This window comes from Oncorhynchus mykiss, chromosome 3, assembly GCF_057628025.1.
Source record: "Oncorhynchus mykiss isolate SJ-2025 chromosome 3, ASM5762802v1, whole genome shotgun sequence".
NCBI classification, from domain to species: domain Eukaryota; kingdom Metazoa; phylum Chordata; class Actinopteri; order Salmoniformes; family Salmonidae; genus Oncorhynchus; species Oncorhynchus mykiss.
The window spans coordinates 38,443,667-38,465,123 of record NC_143024.1 but is presented as its reverse complement, the minus strand read 5'-3'; the positions used below and the strand labels follow the sequence as shown (position 1 = coordinate 38,465,123).

General features: G+C 43.0%; 1 protein-coding gene across 1 annotated transcript in view; it reads right to left on the bottom strand.

Annotated features, from left to right (window-relative positions):
• si:dkey-24p1.1 (B-cell receptor CD22) overlaps positions 1-21,457 on the bottom strand; it is a 34,187-nt gene that overhangs the window by 7,985 nt on the left and 4,745 nt on the right. Inside the window, exons 2-8 of the mRNA XM_090229235.1 lie at positions 16,482-16,554; positions 14,573-14,652; positions 3,629-4,024; positions 3,216-3,497; positions 2,589-2,843; positions 2,113-2,382; positions 36-329 (exon numbers count right to left, since the gene is read on the bottom strand). Coding sequence (XP_090085361.1) covers positions 36-329; positions 2,113-2,382; positions 2,589-2,843; positions 3,216-3,497; positions 3,629-4,024; positions 14,573-14,652; positions 16,482-16,543 — 1,639 coding nt within the window. The 5' untranslated portion in view covers positions 16,544-16,554. The remainder of the gene's footprint in view (positions 1-35; positions 330-2,112; positions 2,383-2,588; positions 2,844-3,215; positions 3,498-3,628; positions 4,025-14,572; positions 14,653-16,481; positions 16,555-21,457) is intronic.

Sequence of the window (21,457 nt, the reverse complement as noted above, 5' to 3'; positions counted from 1 at the left end):
AACAGCATTTTACAGCTGTGATGAATAATACTCACATAGAACACGGAAGCATGACATGCTGCTGTTCTGTCCCGTGCCGATGTCATTGGTGGCCCTACAAATGTAACACCCCTCGTCTGTTACGCCCACCCTAACCAAGAGTAGGGTCTGTTTGGGGCCTGTGATGGAGCTTAGTCTATGTGGTAATACTCCACTATGGTGGTACCAGGTGTAGACACTGGGGGCAGGATGGGCCTCAGCCACACAGGTGAGACATAGCTGAGAGCCTGCCTTCACCTGGTTGTCGTGGGAACCTCCGCTTTGGGTGATGTGAGTGTTTCTTGGAACATCTGCAAAAGATAACAGATATAAAAATATATATATAGTATCAATCAAAAGTTTGGACACACCTACTCATTCAAAGGGTTTTCTTTATTTTTTACTATTTCCTAATAATGAAGACATCAAAACTATGAATTAGCACATATGGAATCATGTAGTAACCAAAAAAAGTATTAAACAAATCAAAATGTATTTTCGATTCTTCAAAATTCTCTCAACCAGCTTCACCTGGTCTTGTAGGACTTCCCATGTATGGGCTCCCGAGTGGTGCTGCAGTCTAGGGCACTGCATCTCAGTGCTAGAGGCGTCACTACAGACTCTGGTTTGATTCCAGGCTGTATCATAACCGGCTGTGACTGGGAGTCCTATATGGCGGCGCACAATTGGCCGAGCGTTGTTAAGGTATTCCCGGGGTAGGCCGTCATTGGAAATAAGAACTTGTTCTTAACTTACTTGCCTAGTTAAAATAGAAAAATCCTGTTCACTTGTTGGCTGCTTTTCCTGCGGTCCAACTCATCCCAAACCATCTCAATTGGGTTGAGGTTGGGTGATTGTGGAGGCCAGGTCATTTGATGCATCACTCCATCACTCTCCTTCTTTGTCAAATAGCTCGTACACAGCATGGAGGTGTGTTGGGTCATTGTCTTGTTGAAAAACAAACAATAGTCCCACGAAGCGCAAACCAGATGGGATGCCGTATCGCTGCAGAATGCTGTGCTAGCCATGCTGGTTAAGCGTGCCTTGAATTCTAAATAAATCACAGACAGTGTCACCAGCAAAGCACCCCCAAACCATCACACTTCCTACTCCATGCTTCAGACCAAAGGACACATTTCCACCAGTCAAATGTCCATTGCTTGTGTTTCTTGTCCTTTAGTAGTGGTTTCTTTGCTGCAATTCAACGATGAAGGCCTGATTCACGCGGTCTCATGCAGTCTCCTCTGAACAGTTGATGCTGAGATGTGTCTGGTACTTGAACTCTGTGAAGCATTTATTTGGGCTGCAAACTGATGTGTAGTTAACTCTAATGAACTTATCCTCTGCAGCAGAGGTAATATCCTTTCCTGTGGCAGTCCTCATGCGAGCCAGTTTCATCATAGTGCTTGGCGGTATTTGCGACTGCACTTGAAGAAACTTTAAAATTTCTTGAAATGTTCCGGATTGACTGATCTTCATGTCCTGAAGTAATGATGGACAGTCATTTCTCTTTGCTTATTTGTGCTGTTCTTGCCATAATGTGGACTTGGTCTTTTACCAAATAGGGCTATGTTCTTTACAACCCCTACCTTGTCACAACACAACTGATTGGCTCAAACGCATTAAGAAGGAAAGAAATTCCACAAATTAGCGTGTAACAAGGCACACCTGTTAATTAAAATGTATTCCAGGTGACTACCTCATGAAACAGGCTGTGAGAATGCCAAGAGTGAGCAAAGCTGTCATCAAGGCAAAGGGTGGCTACTTTAAAGAATCTCAAATATAAAATATATTTTGATTTGTTTAACACTTTTGTGGTTATTACATGATTCCATATGTGCCATTTCATAGTTTTGATGTCTTCACTATTATTCTACAATGTAGAAAATAGTAAAAACAAAAAAAATAACTAGGTGTGTCCAAACTTGTGACTGGTACTGTATATTAATTTATTCAGCACTGTGTATATTATTGAGTAGTTCCTGATATTGCTATTGGATGCATGTAAGAATTTGACATTCAGCATACCATTTTAAAATATAATTGTTGTTCCCTGTACAGTGTTTGAACATGCTAAAAAAGGAAAAGACGTACAGGAAACCGTTATCTGATATCCTGAATATGACCTTCCCCCGCCAACATCATTCCTCGCCTCACAGGAGTAACGTCCTCCATCATCTAGCTGTACACTGCTGATGGTATACTCCTTTAAAGCATTGGTTATTTTGTTGTTGTCTTTGAACCAAGACCATGAATGTGCTTCAGGGTTGCTTTTCTGCACCACGCAAGTTAATTTGATTTGGTCTCCTTCTTTGATTGTAGATCGATCCTTATTTGTTTCAATGTGCACTCCGACAGGAGCATCTGAAAGAGAAGAGTATTCCAATTGAATAAAAACGGTGTCGGCTGCCTTCATTGTCTATGTATTAAAAAGTCAATTCCACAATGTATGTGAGCATGGATGTGAGATAGAGACGGCCTAAAACATTATTTAAATGAATTCTTCCTGGATTGCATTTCCCTATGATACAAAATGTATATCTGGACGACACAAATAAGGAATATCTCACATTTAACATTGATTGTAACAACGTTTGAGTTGTGGCTCCCATGTTGGTTTACAGCTTCGCAGTAGTAATTCCCGCTGTGTGTAGATGTGGTAGATCGGATCAACAATTCTGTTCCACTGAATTGGGTCTTTTGACTGTCTTTAAACCAGGAGTAAGTAGCATTTGGGTGCCCTCTGCTGGAACACGTGAGAGTGACAGGCTGTCCTTCCTTTACAGTTGACAAATCTACAACTGCCGTTGTCTCCTTAGGGGCATCTTTTAAAGAGAAGACAAAAAAGTCAAGTGATCATAGAAATTGCTCAACTCTGAAAACAAGATGCACAAAATATCAAATCAAATTAGTAGGGTAATTTCTTTGTAGTAAAAAAGGTTTGAAACAAAAAGAATGCAATGGTTATGATAAGGCTAATCAAGCGCTTTACTCTATCTGTGTCGCTGAAGCGGTACAGATTGTGGGATATAAATTTAAAGGTAATTCCCGATTTGAGACGACATATGCAGCGTTTACCGTGAATGCAGTCTCTGCTAACACAGGAACATTGCCTTTAAATGTCAATCACGCTGTAACGCTGAACTTCCGCGATTCGATAAACACAGTTTGAACTAGAAAGTCAGTAATGAACTCACATTCAACCGTCAGCTTGATGCTCTTGCTCACACACTGGTCTTTGGTCCCCTGTGGTTGACAGGAGAGCACCCTCCCATCATCCTGCCAGCTAGCATTAAAGCTGACCGCACTGCTTACACGGTTACCCTCGTAGGTGTGAACAGGCATTACGGTCTGACCAAGCCCTGTGAACTCTGGGTGTGATCCACATGCCGCTGACGTGAAGCATCGAAAGGTCACAGGCGCAGACTCTATAACTGTTGAATGGTTCAACTTCTGAACTCTAACCTGGCACGGGTCATCTACAGTGGCAAGACATCAGACAGAGACAGAACACCATATTGTACATTACAACACTGTCAATCGAATAGTGGTGATTATTTGGATTATTATTGGAAATTGATATCCAGATGTATCTGTAAGGTGAACTTGCCTTCAACTGTAAGATTCAGACCTGCTTCAGTCATCCATTTGTCATTCTTTCCTATATATCTGAATGTGTAGATTCCACTGTCAGTCTTTTCCAGGTTGTTGATGAGTAGGCTGCAGTCGCTTTGTGTGACCTTTCCAAAATTCACAGAACCAATGTACTTTACTCTGTCTGCAAATTCAGGGGCAGGGGTTTGGGCCTTCGTGTTACTGATTACAATTGTGCCAGTGAAGTCCTTCATGTTGGCATTCCACCTTGCATTTTTCATCCAAAACCATTGATCTTGTTCATGTTTCATCAAGCTGGTAACAGTGCATTTGATTGTAATGCAGGAACCTTCCTTTGCGGCCAAGTGCTCTCCAGTTATTTTGATGGGTGTTTCAAGATTGCAAACAGGAACTATGATGGACCAAGAGGAAAGCAAGATTAAAATAGTACAGTTTTTTTGTATGCAATTGTCACAAGTATATGGTACATTTTTACAACACTTAGTACAAAACTCAGGACCGATTTATCAAAAAGGCAGTTCAAACCTCTAAGCACATTTTCAGTAGACTAAGTACAACACACAAAATCGGGCAGTCACTTTTTCACCGAACTTAATCAGTGTTTCATCTAGTTGAATGTTTCACATGTTCATGAGAGAGTAATTGCTTTTCACAATGCAATGCTCGCATTACTGTTGATATTCTCATTCTTGAGAATGAAACGAGTCTTCTCATTTGTTCAAATACATTTCACAATTACTTAATCCGACCGCTCTTAATTTATAATCCCTTAACCGTTTGGTAAACCTATAGACTTTAAATTGGTTGGTCTAGGACAGATTTTGAGAACTACATAATGAAAATCTATGTTTGTAATGTATTAACATATAAAGTATGATACTTTAATGTACTATTATGATGATGACTATTCTGATTATATTCGCAGTAAGTAAAACAATATCAGATATTGACAAGATCAGAGATGTACTGTCACACCCTGAACAGTTTCACCTGTCCTCGTTATTGCCTCCACCCCCTCCAGGTGTCTCTTGTTTTCTCCAGTGTATTTATCCCTGTGTTTCCTGTCTCTCTGTGTCAGTGTATTTATTCCTGTGTTTCCTGTCTCTCTGTGTCAGTGTATTTATCGCTGTGGCTCCTGTCTCTCTGTGTCAGTGTATTTATCCCTGTGTTTTCGGTCTCTCTGTGTCAGTGTATTTATTCCTGTGTTTCCTGTCTCTCTGTGTCAGTGTATTTATCGCTGTGGCTCCTGTCTCTCTGTGTCAGTGTATTTATCCCTGTGTTTCCTGTCTCTCTGTGCCAGTTTGTCTTGTATGTTCCAAGTCCACCAATGGTTTTCCTGTACTCCTGCCTTTGCAATTTTTCAAGTCCTCCTTTCTAGTCCTCCCAGTTTTGACCCTTGCCTGTTCTGGATGCTGTTATCTCAGAGGCTGCCTGCCACCTCTAAAAACCCCAATCACCCAGTAATTTTTTCCCTCTCTGTGGTGAGTTGGTACAGCCTATCCCGGCTCCCTGAGAACCCTGCTTACCTCCTCCAGAGCGATATTCGGGGAATCCTGGTGCCTGCCAGGGTTTTCTTTCTCAGTACTCACTTATTTTTGAGCTCTAGCCATCTTCGTTTCCTTCAGACCAATCGAAGATAGCGTATATAATTACGCTAATGTCGGGAAGGGCGCTCTCCTGGGCTACGGCAGTTTGGGAGCAACAATCTACCATTTGTGGTCATCTGGAGGAATTTATGGCAGAGGTGAGAAAGGTATTTGAGTCTCCAGTATCTGGGAGAAAGGTGGTCAGTAAACTGCTTGACTTACGTCAAAACTCCTTTAGTGTGGCAGACTACGCGGTTGATTTTTGCATGTTGGCCTCCGAGAGTGCCTGCTATCTGGAGTCTCTTTCTGATAATTTTCTGCACGAATTATCTGAGGATGTCAAGGATGCGCTAGCTGCTCGGAATTACCTCTGGACCTCGACTCCCTTATCGCTCAACCATAAAAATCGATGGACGCCTGATGGAAAGTATGAGTGAGAGGAGGTCTGGTCTCGGGCACACTAGTGCACACGCTATGGCTCCTTGAATCTATGAAGTTTCCAAAGGCAGCTTTTCCGAGAGGATTTGAAGCCACCTGAGCCCTCCCGTGAATCTACGATGGGTGAGTTGGATACTCCTGAGCCTGTGCAGTTGGGAAGAGCTAGGTTGTCAGTTGGGGAACACTCACGGAGGATGAACAGTAATTGTTTTCTGCACTGTGGAGGGGCAGAACCCTACCCTACCTGTCCTGTTAGGAAACCCTTGTCTCGAGTGGGTACCAGTGCTATGGTGAATTAGACTGGGAGTTCCCTAATTCCCATCACCTACACACCCTTTTTTGTGCTTGTGCTATAGGGAGACCAATCCAAGTCTCTCTGAGTGGTCATTGACTCTGGGGCTGATGAATGTCATATGGATGCCACAATAGCTTCTGAGCTTGGTATTCCCACTCAGCCTCTTTCTGTGCCTCTCTCTGTGCCCACGGCCGTTCTATAGGGGAAGTCACCCATATTACTGTGCCCGTTCAATTACAGGTTTCTGATAACCACAGTGAGACCATACAGTTCCTCCTCATTGTATCTCCCCATGTTCCAGTCGTTTTGGTATTTTCCTGGCTACAAAAACACAATCTTGTGATTGACTGGACCACAAGCTCCATCCTGGGTTGGAGCCCATTTTGCCATTCCCACTGCCTTCAAGCAGCACAGCCTTCCCCAAGTCATCTTCCTCAGGACGTTAGCAAGACTGTGGATGTCTCTGCTGTTCCCACTGAGTACTATGACCTCCTGGAGGTCTTCAGTTAGGCACGTGCTACTTCCCTTCCCCCGCACCATCCTTATGACTGTGCTATTGACCTTCTCCCAGGCATTACACCACCTCAGGGTCTGTTGTATTCTCTGTCCGGACCAGAGACCAAAGCTATGGAGGAGTACATAGAGGATTCTCTGGTCACTGGGGCCGTCTGTCCGTCTGCATCTCCTACCGGCGCAGAGTTTTTCTTTGTGGAGAAGAAGGACAAGAACCTGCGTCCGTGCATTGACTCCCGGGGACTTAACGACATTACTGTCAAGAATATTTACCCCCTACCTCTCCTCGCCGTTTGAACCTCCCCAGGGGGCCACCATATTTTCTAAGTTGGACCTTCTAAATGCCTACCACCTGGTTCAGATACGCGAGGGGGAAGAGTGGAAGACAGCCTTCAACACAGCCAGTGGACATTTTGAGTACCAGGTCATGCCATTTGGACTCACCAAGGCCCCTGCTGTTTTCCAGGCTTTGGATAATGATGTGCTTCGGGACATGCTAAACGGGTTTGTGTTCATGTACCTTGATGACATCCTGTTTTTTTCCCGATCTGCACAAGAACATGATCTTCATGTCAGACCGGTCTTTCAGCGCCTCCTGGAGAACCAACTGTTTGTGAAAGCCGAGAAGTGTGCGTTTCACCGCTCCACAATCACCTTTCTGGGATATGTCATTGCTGAGGACAATGTTCAGATGGATCCTCGAAAGGTGAAAGCAGTAGTGGATTGACCTCAACCAACGTCCAGGGTGCAGTTTCAATGATTTCTTGGATTTACAAACTTCTACTGGCATTTCATTTGGGGTTACAGCACCCTGGCGGTCCCCCTCTTGGCACTCACCTCTCCCAAGGTACCGTTCAAATGGTCTCCAGCTGTCAGCAAAGCCTCTGTGGACCTGAAGCATCGGTTCACAAGAGCACCCATCCTCATCCATCCGGACCCCTCGCGTCAATTTGTGGTGGAAGTGGATGCTTCGGATGTTGGAGTGGGGGCCATCCTGTCCCAGCGATCTGCCCAGGACCAGAAGCTTCATCCCTGTGCCTTCCTGTCCCATCGTCTCAATCCTGCTGAAAGGAACTACGATGTTGGCAACCGAGAACTCCTGGCAGTGAAGATGGCATTGGAAGAGTGGAGGCACTGGCTGGAAGGAGCAGAGCAGCCATTCCTGGTCTGGACCAACCATAAAAAACTTGGAATATCGCCGTACAGCCAAGGGCCTCAACTCCAGGCAGTCCTGGTGGGCCCTCTTGTTCACCAGATTTAACTTCACCATATCCTACTGCCCAGGGTCAAAGAATGTGAAGCCTGACATGCTCTCCCACCTTTACAGTTCCTCTGCCACACCCTCGACCTCTGAAACCATTCTCCCTATCTCATGCCTTGCTGCCACTGTGTATTTGTGTATTGAGAACCTGGTTAGAGGCACAACGCTCCTAGCCTGGACCCGAAGGGGGCCTGACTAACCGGCTCTTTGTCCCTAATCCTCATTCCTCCAGGCTGACCTGTCATCCAGGGTCCCATCGTACACTAGCCTTCCTTCGACAACGTTTCTGGTGGCCCACAATGGTCCCTGACGTCTCTGCCTTCGTCACCACATGCACTGTGTGTGCTCAAAACAAGACTCCACGGCAAGCTCCTTCTGGCTTCCTGCAGCCACTACCGTTCCCTCCACGTCCTTGGTCTCATATATCTCTGTACTTTGTCACTGGGCTCCCTCCGTCTGATGGCAACACTGTCATTCTCATGGAAGTCGACCAGTTCTCCAAGGCTGCCCATTTCATCCCTCTCCCCTAACTACCTTTTGCCAAGGAGACGGCCCAGCTTATAGTGCAGCATGTCTTCCGGATCCATGGACTCCCGGTAGACATGGTCTCCGAACTGTATCCTCAGTTCTCGTCTCAGTTTTGGGTCATCGGCCAGCCTGTCATCCGGATTCCATCCCCAAACTAATGGTCAGTCGGAGCAAGCCAATCAAGACCTGGAGACCACCTTAAGGTGCCTGGTCTAGACCAACTCCACTACCTGGATCCGCCAACTGGTCTGGGTGGAGTATGCCCGGAACACTCTTCCCAGTTCTTCCACGGGACTCTCCACAGGACTCTCTTTCGAGTGTCCATGAGGTATCAGCCTCTACTTTTCCCTGAACAAGAGCAGGAGGTCAGAGTACCCTCGGCCCAGATGTTTGTCCGCCGCTGTCAACGTACCTGGAGAAGAGCCAGGGCGGCTATAAGCGGACCGTTGCCGAACCCCAACTCCTCGTTACCGCATTGGGCAGAGGGTATGGTTGTCCACACGGGACCTGCCCCTTCGGGTAGAGTCCGTCAAACTGTCCCCTCGTTTCATTGGTTCTTTCCCATCTCCAGAGTCCTGAGTTCCACTGCTGTCCATCTTGTGTTACCCCATACCCTCCGTATTCACCCTACCTTCTGTGTGTCTAAGATTTAAGCCTGTGTCTGTTCTTTTGTCTTCTGTGTTGTGACAAGGTAGGGTGGTATACAGAATATAGCCCTATTTGGTAAAAGACCAAGTCCATATTATGGCAAGAACAGCTCAAATAAGAAAAGACAAATGACAGTCCATTACTTTAAGACATGAAGGTCAGTCAATCCGGAACATTTGAAAGTTTCTTCAAGTGCAGTCAAAAAAAACATCAAGAGCTATGATGAAACTGGCTCTCACGAGGACAGCCACAGGAAAGGAAGAGTTACCTCTGCTGCAGAGGATAAGTATATTGGAGTTACCAGCCTCAGAAATTGCAGCCCAAATAAATGCTTCACAGAGTTCAAGGAACAGATGCGTCTCGACATCAACTGTTCAGTGGAGAATGCGCGAATCAGGCCTTCATGGTCGAATCGCTGTAAAGAAACCAATACTAAAGGACACCAATAAGAAGAAACTTGATTGGACCAAGAAGTCCAAATTTGAGATTTTTGGTTCCAACCGCCGAGTCTTTGTGAGTTGCAGAGTAGGTGAACGGATGATCTCTGCATGTGTGGTTCCCACTGTGAAGCATGGAGAGGTGGTGTGGTGGTGCTTTGCTGGTGACACTGTTCCTGATACTGATCCTCATACTTAACCAGCATTGCTACCACAGCATCCTGCAGCAATACGCCATCGCATCTGGTTTACGTTTAGTGGGACTGTCATTTGTTTTTCAACAGGGCTATTTGACCAAGAAGGAGAGTGACGGAGTGCTGCATCAGATAACCTGGCCTCCACAATCACCCGACCTCAAACCAATTGAGATGGTTTGGGATGAGTTGGACTGCAGAGTGAAGGAAAAGCAGCCAAGAAGTGCTGATCATATGTGGGAACTCCTTCAAGAATGTTGGAAAATAATTCCAGGTGAAGCTGATTGAGAGAATGCCAAGAGTGTGCAAAGAGTGGTTACTTTGAAGAATCTAAAATCTGAATTTTTGTTTAACACTTTTTTGGTTACTACATGATTCCATATGTGTTATTTCATAGTTTTGATGTCTTCACTATTATTCTACAACGTAGAAAACAGTCAAAATAAATAAAAACCCTTGAGTGAGTAGGTGTGTCCAAACTTTTGACTGGTGCTGTGTGTGTGTGTGTGTGTATACCTTTTGCCACATTTCAGGCTTCAAACATAAAGATATAAAACTGTATTTTTTTGTGAAGAATCAACAACAAGTGGGACACAATCATGAAGTGGAACGACATTTATTGGATATTTCAAACTTTTTTAACAAATCAAAAACTGAAAAATTGGGCGTGCAAAATTATTCAGCCCCCTTAAGTTAATACTTTGTAGCGCCACCTTTTGCTGCGATTACAGCTGTAAGTCGCTTGGGGTATGTCTCTATCAGTTTTGCACATCGAGAGACTGAAATTTTTCCCCATTCCTCCTTGCAAAACAGCTCGAGCTCAGTGAGGTTGGATGGAGAGCATTTGTGAACAGCAGTTTTCAGTTCTTTCCACAGATTCTCGATTGGATTCAGGTTTGGACTTTGACTTGGCCATTCTAACACCTGGATATGTTTATTTTTGAACCATTCCATTGTAGATTTTGCTTTATGTTTTGGATCATTGTCTTGTTGGAAGACAAATCTCCGTCCCAGTCTCAGGTCTTTTGCAGACTCCATCAGGTTTTCTTCCAGAATGGTCCTGTATTTGGCTCCATCCATCTTCCCATCAATTTTAACCATCTTCCCTGTCCCTGCTGAAGAAAAGCAGGCCCAAACCATGATGCTGCCACCACCATGTTTGACAGTGGGGATGGTGTGTTCAGGGTGATGAGCTGTGTTGCTTTTACGCCAAACATAACGTTTTGCATTGTTGGCAAAAAGTTCAATTTTGGTTTCATCTGACCAGAGCACCTTCTTCCACATGTTTGGTGTGTCTCCCAGGTGGCTTGTGGCAAACTTTAAACAACACTTTTTATGGATATCTTTAAGAAATGGCTTTCTTCTTGCCAGTCTTCCATAAAGGCCAGATTTGTGCAATATACAACTGATTGTTGTCCTATGGACAGAGTCTCCCACCTCAGCTGTAGATCTCTGCAGTTCATCCAGAGTGATCATGGGCCTCTTGGCTGCATCTCTGATCAGTCTTCTCCTTGTATGAGCTGAAAGTTTAGAGGGACGGCCAGGTCTTGGTAGATTTGCAGTGGTCTGATACTCCTTTCATTTCAATATTATCGCTTGCACAGTGCTCCTTGGGATGTTTAAAGCTTGGGAAATCTTTTTGTATCCAAATCCGGCTTTAAACTTCTTCACAACAGTATCTCGGACCTGCATGGTGTGTTCCTTGTTCTTCATGATGCTCTCTGCGCTTTTGACGGACCTCTGAGACTATCACAGTGCAGGTGCATTTATACGGAGACTTGATTACACACAGGTGGATTGTATTTATCATCATTAGTCATTTAGGTCAACATTGGATCATTCAGAGATCCTCACTGAACTTCTGGAGAGAGTTTGCTGCACTGAAAGTAAAGGGGCTGAATAATTTTGCACGCCCAATTTTTCAGTTTTTGATTTGTTAAAAAAGTTTGAAATATCCAATAAATGTCGTTCCACTTCATGATTGTGTCCCACTTGTTGTTGATTCTTCACAAAAAAATACAGTTTTATATCTTTATGTTTGAAGCCTGAAATGTGGCAAAAGGTCGCAAAGTTCAAGGGGGCCGAATACTTTCGCAAGGCACTGTATGTGTGTGTATGTGTGTATGCCATTAAACGTAGCAAGCACTTTAGTCCAAAGTAACCACAGTCAGTCTACACATTTTCGTATGTGACCCCAGTGAAAATCAAATCCACAACTCAGATGTTGCTAGTGCTGTGCTCTTACTAACTGAGCCACACACAACCACTACAATAGATAAGTACACTACAATACTGTAAAATACCGTATATGATTACAATACAGGTGGAAGGTGTATGATTGCCTTCCCTATGAGTGTGTCACCCTCTTTCAGGCTATGGATGAAGCATGCAATGACATCAATCCAGACCAACAGTATGGAGGGCTTAGATTCACCATGCCTAAAGGTTTTTCCCCAGGTGCTTGAACAATGAGGACATTTACTGTGATGTTGATGAGAGCCACATTATCAAGACAGGCTTGATTAAAACTAGTTCCTTTTATGATTTTAAAGTGTCATTTTATATTAACAATGCATACTTTTTTTGCATCAATGTTTTGATCACACATGGGATAGAAAGTTTGGAAATGGGATTTTCAGTCCATTTTGATGGGTGTGGAAACGTCCTGTAATTTACTGTACCGTAGCGTATTACATTCAAAAGGCAATTTTGAAATACACCACATGACCAAAAATATGTGGACACCTGCTCATTGAACATCTCATTCCAGAATCATGGGCATTAATATGGAGTTGGTCCCCCCCTTTGCTGCTATAACAGCCTCCAATCTTCTGGGAAGGCTTTCCACTAGATGTTGGAACAGTACTGCGGGGACTTGCTTCCATTCACCCACAAGAACATTAGTGAGGTCAGACACTGATGTTGGGCGATTAGGGCTGGCTCGCAGTCAGCGTTCCAATGTTGGAAGCACAGCATTGTCTAGAATGTCATTGTATGCTGTAGCGTCAAGATTTCTCTTCACTGGAACTAAGGGGCCTATCCCGAACCTGAACCAAAAACTGCCCCAGACCATTATTCCTCCTCCAGCAAACTTTACAGTTGGCACTATGCATTCGGTCAGGTAGCTTTCTCCTGGCATCTGGCAAACTCAGATTAGTCTTTCGGACTGCCAGATGGTGAAGCGTAATTCATCACTCCAGAGAATACATTTCCACTGCTCCAGAGTCCAATGGCGGTGAGCTTTACAGCACTTCAGCCGACGCTTGGCATTGCACATGGTGATCTTAGGCCTGTGTGCGGCTGCTCGCCCATGGAAACCTATTTCATGAAGCTTCCATCAAACAGGTCTTGTGCTGACATTGCAACTGACGACAGACGATTTTTACTCGCTATGTTCTTCAGCACTCAGCGGTCCCATTCTGTGAGCTTGTGTGGCCTACCACTTCGTGGCTGAGCCGTTGTTGCTACTTTACGTTTCCACTTCACAATAACAGCACTTACAGTTGACAGGGCAGCTCTAGCAGAGCAGAAATTTGATGAACTGATTTGTTGGAAAGGTGGCATCCTATAACGATGCCATGTTGAAAGTCACTGTGCACTTCAGTAATGCCAGTATACTGTCAATGGTTGTCTATGGAGATTGCAGGGCTGTGTGCTCGATTTTATAAATGTGGCTGAAATAGTATGTATCTTGCCTTTTTTGCTATTGGATTAACTGGTTAATAACTCCATTGAGAAGAGATGATTATGTTGTGTTTTGGTGATTAAATCAATGTTTCCACGGTATTTCACAGTAAATCTATATGTTGGACCAAAGGTGGTGTGGTGAAAGATATGTCCAAACAAAATGAAGGCACAATAAAAGGTTTTGAATATGAGACTTGCTGTGTTACAAGCGTCACCAGTTTGGAGTTTTGTACTAAGAGTTTTGAAAATACACCTCATACTTCAAAAATAGCACCAAAGCAATTGAAACATTTATGAAATGATATGGAATATATGGTTTTCAGTGCACCTGACAGTAACAGTTACAGTGCATTCGGAAAGTGTAAGAACCGACGCTGGAGATGAAAAGCAGGTACGGAGAGTGAAAATGTAATTTTGCACAGACATGGAACAGGACAGAAACAGCGTCAGAACCGAGTAATACAAAGACATACGACAGTTAATGCTGAAGCGGGAAACAGAGCTGGGAAACAGACAGATATAGGGGAGGTAATAACACAGGTGATTGAGCCCATGTGAGTCCAATGACGAGGGAAGCAGGTGTGTGTGATGATGGTGGCAGGAGTGTGTAGTGCTGGGAAGCCTGGTGCCCTCGAGCGCCAGGGAGGAAGAGCGGGAGCAGGAGTGACAGGAAAGTATTCAGACCCCTTGACCTTTTCCACATGTTGTAACTTTACATCCTTATTTGAAAAAGGATAAAAAAAAATTCTCAAAAATCTACACACAATACCACATGACGAAAAAGCGAAAACTGTTTTTTAGAAATGATGAAAACCTGCTCCAGAGCACTCAGGACCTTAGACTGGGGTAAAGGTTCACCTTCCAACAGGACAATGACCCTAAGCACACAGCCAAGAAAATGCAGGAGTGGCTTCGGGACAAGTCTCTGAATGTCCTTCATTGACCCAGCCAGAGCCCAGACTTGAAACCAATCAAATATCTCTGGAGAGATCTGAAAATAGCTGTGCAGCGGAGCTTATCATCCAACCTGACAGACCTCGAGAGGATCTGCAAAGAAGAATGGGAAAAATGTTCCAAATACATGTGTGCCAAGCTTGTAGCGTCACACCCAAGAAAACTCAAAGCTGTAATCGATGCCAAAGGTGCTTCAACAAAGTACTGACTAAAGGGTCTGAATACCTTTGTAAATATAATATTTGCAAAAATGTATAGAAACCTGAAATAAACAATTTAATCCATTTTAGAATAAGGTTGTAAAGTAACAAAATGTGGGAAAAGTCAAGGGGTCTGAATACTTTCTGAATGCACGGTACATTTAATATGTAACTAAATAAGATAAAATGTTCACCTACCATTTATCACCATCAGAAGAACTGTCAAGAAATGGAACATTGCAACTGTTCTCTTGAGTATCATGACTATTACTGGATATCTGTAGTAGAAACATACTATTAGTGTGTCTGTGTGTGTGTGTGTGTGTGTGGTGTGTGTGTGTGTGTGTGTGTGTGTGTGTGTGTGTGTGTGTGTGTGTGTGTGTGTGTGTCAATATGTCACCCAACTCAGTCATTTGTCTGAGTTGAGATGGGACCTAAATCAAAGAGAGTAGAACAGTCTTATCCATTTGTTTATTGAAATCTATGTGTGTATCAAAATGATCTACATTCTCCAAAGTTCTTTAGCCTATCACTTTAATAATGAAATGTTTCCTTTAGGCCTGTCCAAACACAAAATAAGCCTTCAACTTGTAGGCATTGCAATTTAGGTAATCATTTTGGGTACTCGTGTGTTGCGGAAAAATTTTGTTACTCTATTTGTGTTTTCTAACTGTTTTTATTATAGGGCTCCCTTTAAAAAGAGACCCAACCCACAAGCCTCTCAATATAGCCTCTAAATACATTTTAGACGAAATAGTTGAAGAAGCAGTGGCTGATTGGGAAAACAGATCTGGCAATAGGAATACTGTAGGCTATAGATAGTCTTGACCATTTTGGACCCCTGGGCTATTTCGCTCAGGACAGGTTATACCCAAGACTTAAACAATATTTTGTTTTGTTTCATTTAATGATATGGTTATTGCCTCTGCGTGATGAGGTTGTGCAACGCAAACAGCTATGACAAGCCTACATACAGAGTGGAATTCACTAATACAACAGCCAAAATGTCTATAGGACAATAAAAAGACGATGCAATTATATGGCCATTAAATAACACACAACAGCATGGGATATTTAGATAGAGGAATAAGCCTAAATCATATTTACTTTCTATTTTGCAGCTCAGGCGGTTATTCTAGGCAAAGCTCTTCTGTGTCTTTATCATTCTCACACAAGTCACTTGCTGAAGGCCCAAGCCTATACTACGCCATCTACTGGTATAACGTTGTTATTGAATGCAGTTCTAAAACAAGCTCTCTAGAATTGTATTTTGGAAATGAAACCGGAAGCTGCAAAGCAACTCTAATGTCTGTGCCAGAGCTGCTTGGCTGACTAGCTAACTTTGACGAGCTACGTTCGGTTCATGTCCTTTGCAGATGCCACATTACTGACAAAAGTTTGTATTTCTAAAAAAGATCTGTTACTGAGTAAAGGGAGATGTAAAGTAAGAATTGAACATATTTTTTACCCCTTTTTCTCCCAATTTTGTAATATCCAATTGGTAGTTACAGTCTTGTCCAATCGCTGCAACTCCCCTATGGACTCGGATGAGGCGAAGGTCGAGAGCCATGCATCCTCCAAAACACGACTCTGCCAAGCCACACTGCTTCTTGCCACAGACTCGCTTAATCCGGAAGCCAGCCGCACCAATGTGTCGTAGGAAACACCATCCAGCTGGCGTCCACAAGGAGTCACTAGAGCGTGATGGGACAAGTAAATTCTGTCCGGTCAAACCCTCCCCTAATCTGGACGACGCTGGCCAAATGTTCGCCGCCTCATGAGTCTCCTGGTCTGTAGTGATGCCTCATGCACTGCGATGCAGTGCCTTAGACAGCTGAGCCACTCGGAAAACGTTTATAGATCTAATTTAACATTTACGTTTCATGTTTCACGCATGGCTTTTCTTAAGATGTGTATGTTCAACCTTTAGGCAGCTATCTCGCTCCATACTTCTTTCCTCAAACAGTTTTTCTATGGCTATACACAGCTAGAGATGCAGGTGTCATTTGGTTAGCTAGCAAGAACTTGAATGACTGTTATCCAGTTATCATGTCTCTTGCGTTCGCAAATTCACTCTGGCTATCTATTCTGATTTCAGAGCACTCACCTCTGAGTGTGCCAGAACGGAGAATAACTGATGCATTTATGAATGCACAACACTTGCTGCATATGACCGGCGTCTGTAATTGTAGACAAAAAAGTAATAGTTAGTCACAAACGTTCTAGATAACATGTAAACAGCCTAACCAGCTCTGCAAGTATAAAGGTCAGAGTGAGGTGTTCTCTCATTTGTGTCTGGAAGTAGCTAGCTAGCAAGCTAGCCAACTTTAGCCAGTTAGCTTGGGTGTTTGGTTGGGGCAAGCATACATTGACAGGCAAGCTGCAGGACGAGTAGGCTACAATTCCCCATCGTTTATCAGTGCAATTTTGTGAAAAACTGTGAGAGGGTTTATCTAATGTTCCTTTGTTACTGTAGATTTCTAGCTAGCATTAGTTGTTGATCTTGTTGTTGTTGATGTGCATAATAACTGATGTTTGATCAATAGGACTGTACATTTCCCAAACGTAAGAGAACTCCCGTGGTGTTTACATATTTGCAGAAATCCATTCAGGTGTATTTGGTATCTTATGGCGAATGAGTTATAATGATCTAAAGTCACGCTGTTGCAACTGCCTGTTAGCACACAGTCCAGTTCAAAGTGAATGATGGCAGGCACGTGCAGGGTTGCCAGGTCTAACTAAAATGTATTTGACCTCTGAAAACCTTCCCACAAGGCCTAAAAACTAGCCCCCAAAAATGTTTTTCGCGAGAGAGTTGCCACATTTATCCAATAAACCCTTTTTCCATAACATTACTGAGCGAATTAAGAAGAAATATCAAAATCATTTTTAAACGCTAAGAAGAAAAATGTGGTTTTCCATCAGAATAATAATTATTGCTAGTTTAAGAATGTGTCACAAGAGAAAAGATAAATCGCCCTTATTAAATTCTCCAGATAATTTTCCATCAATGGATGTTGATTTAACCTGTTTTGACTGCTATGATTAAGCAATAAGGCCCTGGGAGGTGTGGTCTATGGCCAATATACCATGGCTAAGCGCAGTTAGTTCTTAGGTCATAGCCCTTAGCCATGGTATATTGGCCATATACCACAAAGAACAGCCCTTAGCCGTGGTATGTTGGCCATATACCACAAACCCCTGAGGTGCCTTATTGCTATTATAAACTGGTTACTAACGTAATTAGAAGGAAAAAACAGTTGTCATTCCAGTGGTACACATCTGATATACCAGGGCTTTCAACCAATCAGCATTCAAGGCTCAAACCACCCAGTTCAAATAAATCCTACAGATAAATCCTACAGGAGAGTTTGAGTGATGAAAGTTGGACAGAGGATCTCGAAATCTCTGTGCAAGAAACACTTAGATGAACTTCAAAAAACAAATGTTATGCTATTTTCTGGCAATTGCGTCATTATTATGTGCCTGATGTTTAAGACTACAAATGGTTATAAATGGCCTATTTGCGTAATTGACTTTCAATAGGCGTAGGCTACTGACTAAAATCTGGGATTATAATTGCAATTTAATTTTGCCATGGTTTGCTGAGCTAGATGCAGGAAGCCTATAGCCCTGATAGGCCAACATGCCTACATCTCATTTCAGGGGAAAATCCACAATGAAACTGACATTAAATGTGGAGAATGATACAATTGTGATAGAGCTGTGACCATGATCACAATTGATAACTTCCAATTGAATTAACTAAACATGACAATGTATAACTTAATAATAACACAAGGCTAAAACAACATCTTGGCCATGTACTGTTATAATCTCCACCTGCCACAGCCAGAAGAGGACTGGCCACCCCTTAGAGCCTGGTTCCTCTCTACGTTTCTTCCTAGGTTCCGGCCATTCTAGGGAGTTATTCCTAGCCACCGTGCTTCTACATCTGCATTGCTTGCTGTTTGGGGTATTAGGCTGGGTTTTTTGTACAGCCCTTTGTGACATCAGCTGATGTAAAAAGGGCTTTATTAAGACATTTGATTGATTGAACAGAGTTATAGTTTATTAAATCAATTTGCCAGCTCCAGGTAGGCTACACAAGTGGCATAAATTGATATGCAATGACTCCAGTGATATCGTCATTTCAATATAGATGTATATATTTATTATATCAAATGGTATGCTACAGTAGGCTGAAATGGCATAGAAATGAATAGCCAACTTGATTACCAACAGATGCAAATGTTGCCTATTATTCTCCACATATAATGTAATTTTCATCGTGGACTTTTTTTCCATAACACAAGCACGTGAGGGAGTTCCATAACTTCCACTTCAAATTTCCACATCTGGAACACTCCAGACCCTAGAACTGAGCATGAGTAAAACCTTTCACTTGATACTGTTCGACATTAGAATGCAGTAGGGGACCTTGTGCATTTCAGGTAAACTAACAGCTAAATGTTTATAACCTAGGACAAATTAGCTAGCAACAGCAAGCTAGCAAGCTAAATAGGACACATTAGCTAGCAACTGCAAGCTAGCCAGCTAAATTCCCATAAATGTTTAATGCTAAATTGTCCTGGGATATAAACATTGAGTTGTTACTTTAGCTGAAATGCACAAGGTCCTCTACTCCGACAATTAATCCACACATAAAACGGTCAACCGAATCGTTTCTAGTCATCTCTCCTCCTTCCAGGTTTTTTCTTCTTTGGACTTTATATGGCGATTGGCATCTAACTTTTATAATAAGGTGTATTACCACAACCAACCGACCTCAGTTCATCTTTCAATCACCCACATGGGTATAACCAATGAGGAGACAGCACATGGGTATACAGTGGTTTGCAAAAGTATTTATCCCCCTTGGCGTTTTTTGTTGTTGCATTACAACCTGTAATTTAAATTGGGTTTTATTTTGATTTCATGTAATGGACATACTCACAATAGTCCAAATTGGTGAAGTGAAAAAAAAGCTTGTTTCAAAAATAAAAAACTGAAAAGTGGTGGGTGCATATTTATTCACCCCCTTTGCTATGAAGCCCCTAAATAAGATCTGGTGCAACCAATTACCTTCAGACGTACCACAATTAGTTAACTAAAGTCCACCTGTGTGCAATCTAAGTGTCACGTGATCTGTCACAAGTTCTCAAGTATATATACTGTACACCTGTTCTGAAAGGCCCCAGAGTCTGTAACACCACTAAGCAAGGGGCACCACCAAGCAAGCGGCACCATGAAGACCAAGGAGCTCTCCAAACAGGTCAGGGACAACGTTGTGCAGAAGTACAGATCAGGGTTGGGTTATAAAAAAATATCCAAAACTTTGAACATCCTACGGAGCACCATTAAATCCATTATTAAAAAAAATGAAAGAATATGGCACCACAACAAACCTGCCAAGAGACAGCAAAACTCATGGACCAGGCAAGGAGGGCATTAATCAGAGAGGCATAAAAGAGACCAAAGATAACCCCGAAGTAGCTGCAAAGCTCCTCAGTGGAGATTGGAGTATCTGTCCATAGGACCACTTTAAGCCGTACACTTCACAGAGCTGGGCTTTATGGAAGAGTGGCAAGAAAAAAGCCATTGCTTGAAGAAAAAAATAATCAAACACATTTGGTGGTCATCAAAAGGCTTGTGGGAGACTCCCCAAGCACATGGAAGAATGTGCTCTGGTTAGATGAGACTAAAATTGAGCTTCTTGGCCATCAAGGAAAACTTTATGTCTGGTGCAAACCCAACACCTCTCATCACCTTGAGAACACCATCCCCACAGTGAAGCATGGTGGTGGCAGCATCATGCTGTGGGGATGTTTTTAATTGGCAGGGACTGGAAAACTGGTCAGGATTGAAGGAATGATGGCGGTAAATACAGGGAAATTCTTGAGGGAAAACTGTTTCAGTCTTCCAGAGATTTGAGGCTGGGATGGAGGTTCACCTTCCAGCAGGACAATGACCCTAAGCATCCTGCGGAAGCAACACTTGAGTGGTTTAAGGGGAAACATTTAAATGTCTTGGAATGACCTAGTCAAAGCCCAGACTTCAATCCAATTCAATATCTGTGGTATGACTTAAAGATTGCTGTACACCAGCGGAACCATCCAACTTGAAGGAGCTGGAGCAGTTTTGCCTTGAAGAATGGGCAAAAATCCCAGTGGCTAGATGTGCCAAGCTTATATAGGCATACCCCAAGAGACTTGCAGCTGTAATTGCTGCAAAAGGTGGCTCTACAAAGTATTGACTTTTTTTTGGGGGGGGGGGGGGGGGGGGGGTGAAAAGTTATGCACCCTCAAGTTTTCCGTTTTTTGTCTTATTTCTTGTTTGTTTCACAATAAAAAATATTTTGCATCTTCAAAGTGGTAGGCATGTAAATCAAATGATACAAACCCCCCCAAAATATATTTTATTTCCAGGTTGTAAGGAAACAAAATAGGAAAAATGCCAAGGGGGTGAATACTTTTGCATGCCACTGTATGCTTCTAAAAGCCATTGAGGAGATGGGAGAGGCTGGACTTGCATTGCGTTTGGTGTCACAAATAGAAGCAACTTCTATTTTAGCACTTGGCAAAGCAGGCGCTTCTTGGCGCACACCTGCAGTGTGGGTGCAATGATTGAATAACATGTATGTGTACATTTTGCAACGCTTGCTCACATGACACATCTGGTAAGTTTCTAAACCAGCTTTGGTATAGTGTCGCCATAATATTTGAATTCATAAAAGTCATAGTCATTGGGATATGTTTGCGATCCACAGTAGAAGACGTCCTCAATGCCCAGCCCCCAGCTTCAGATGTCCTAAATTCCCCCCCACAGCCTATGTTAGCTGAACAGCACACTTGCGCTTGATATGCGTTTATAAACTGTGAATGAGAAAGTGAACTTGTCATTTCCAAACATTTAGCTCAGTGGTATGCTGCTTTGCGATCTAACAGCAAAGGCTGCATGAAATATGCACAATATTTGTTTTATGCTGCCTTGGCGATGTTCAATTCATTCGCATAAAACGTAATGGCAGGGAGCAGGTCGATAGCTCTGGACTTCTTTTTTTTTCTTTTTAAAATTTGACCC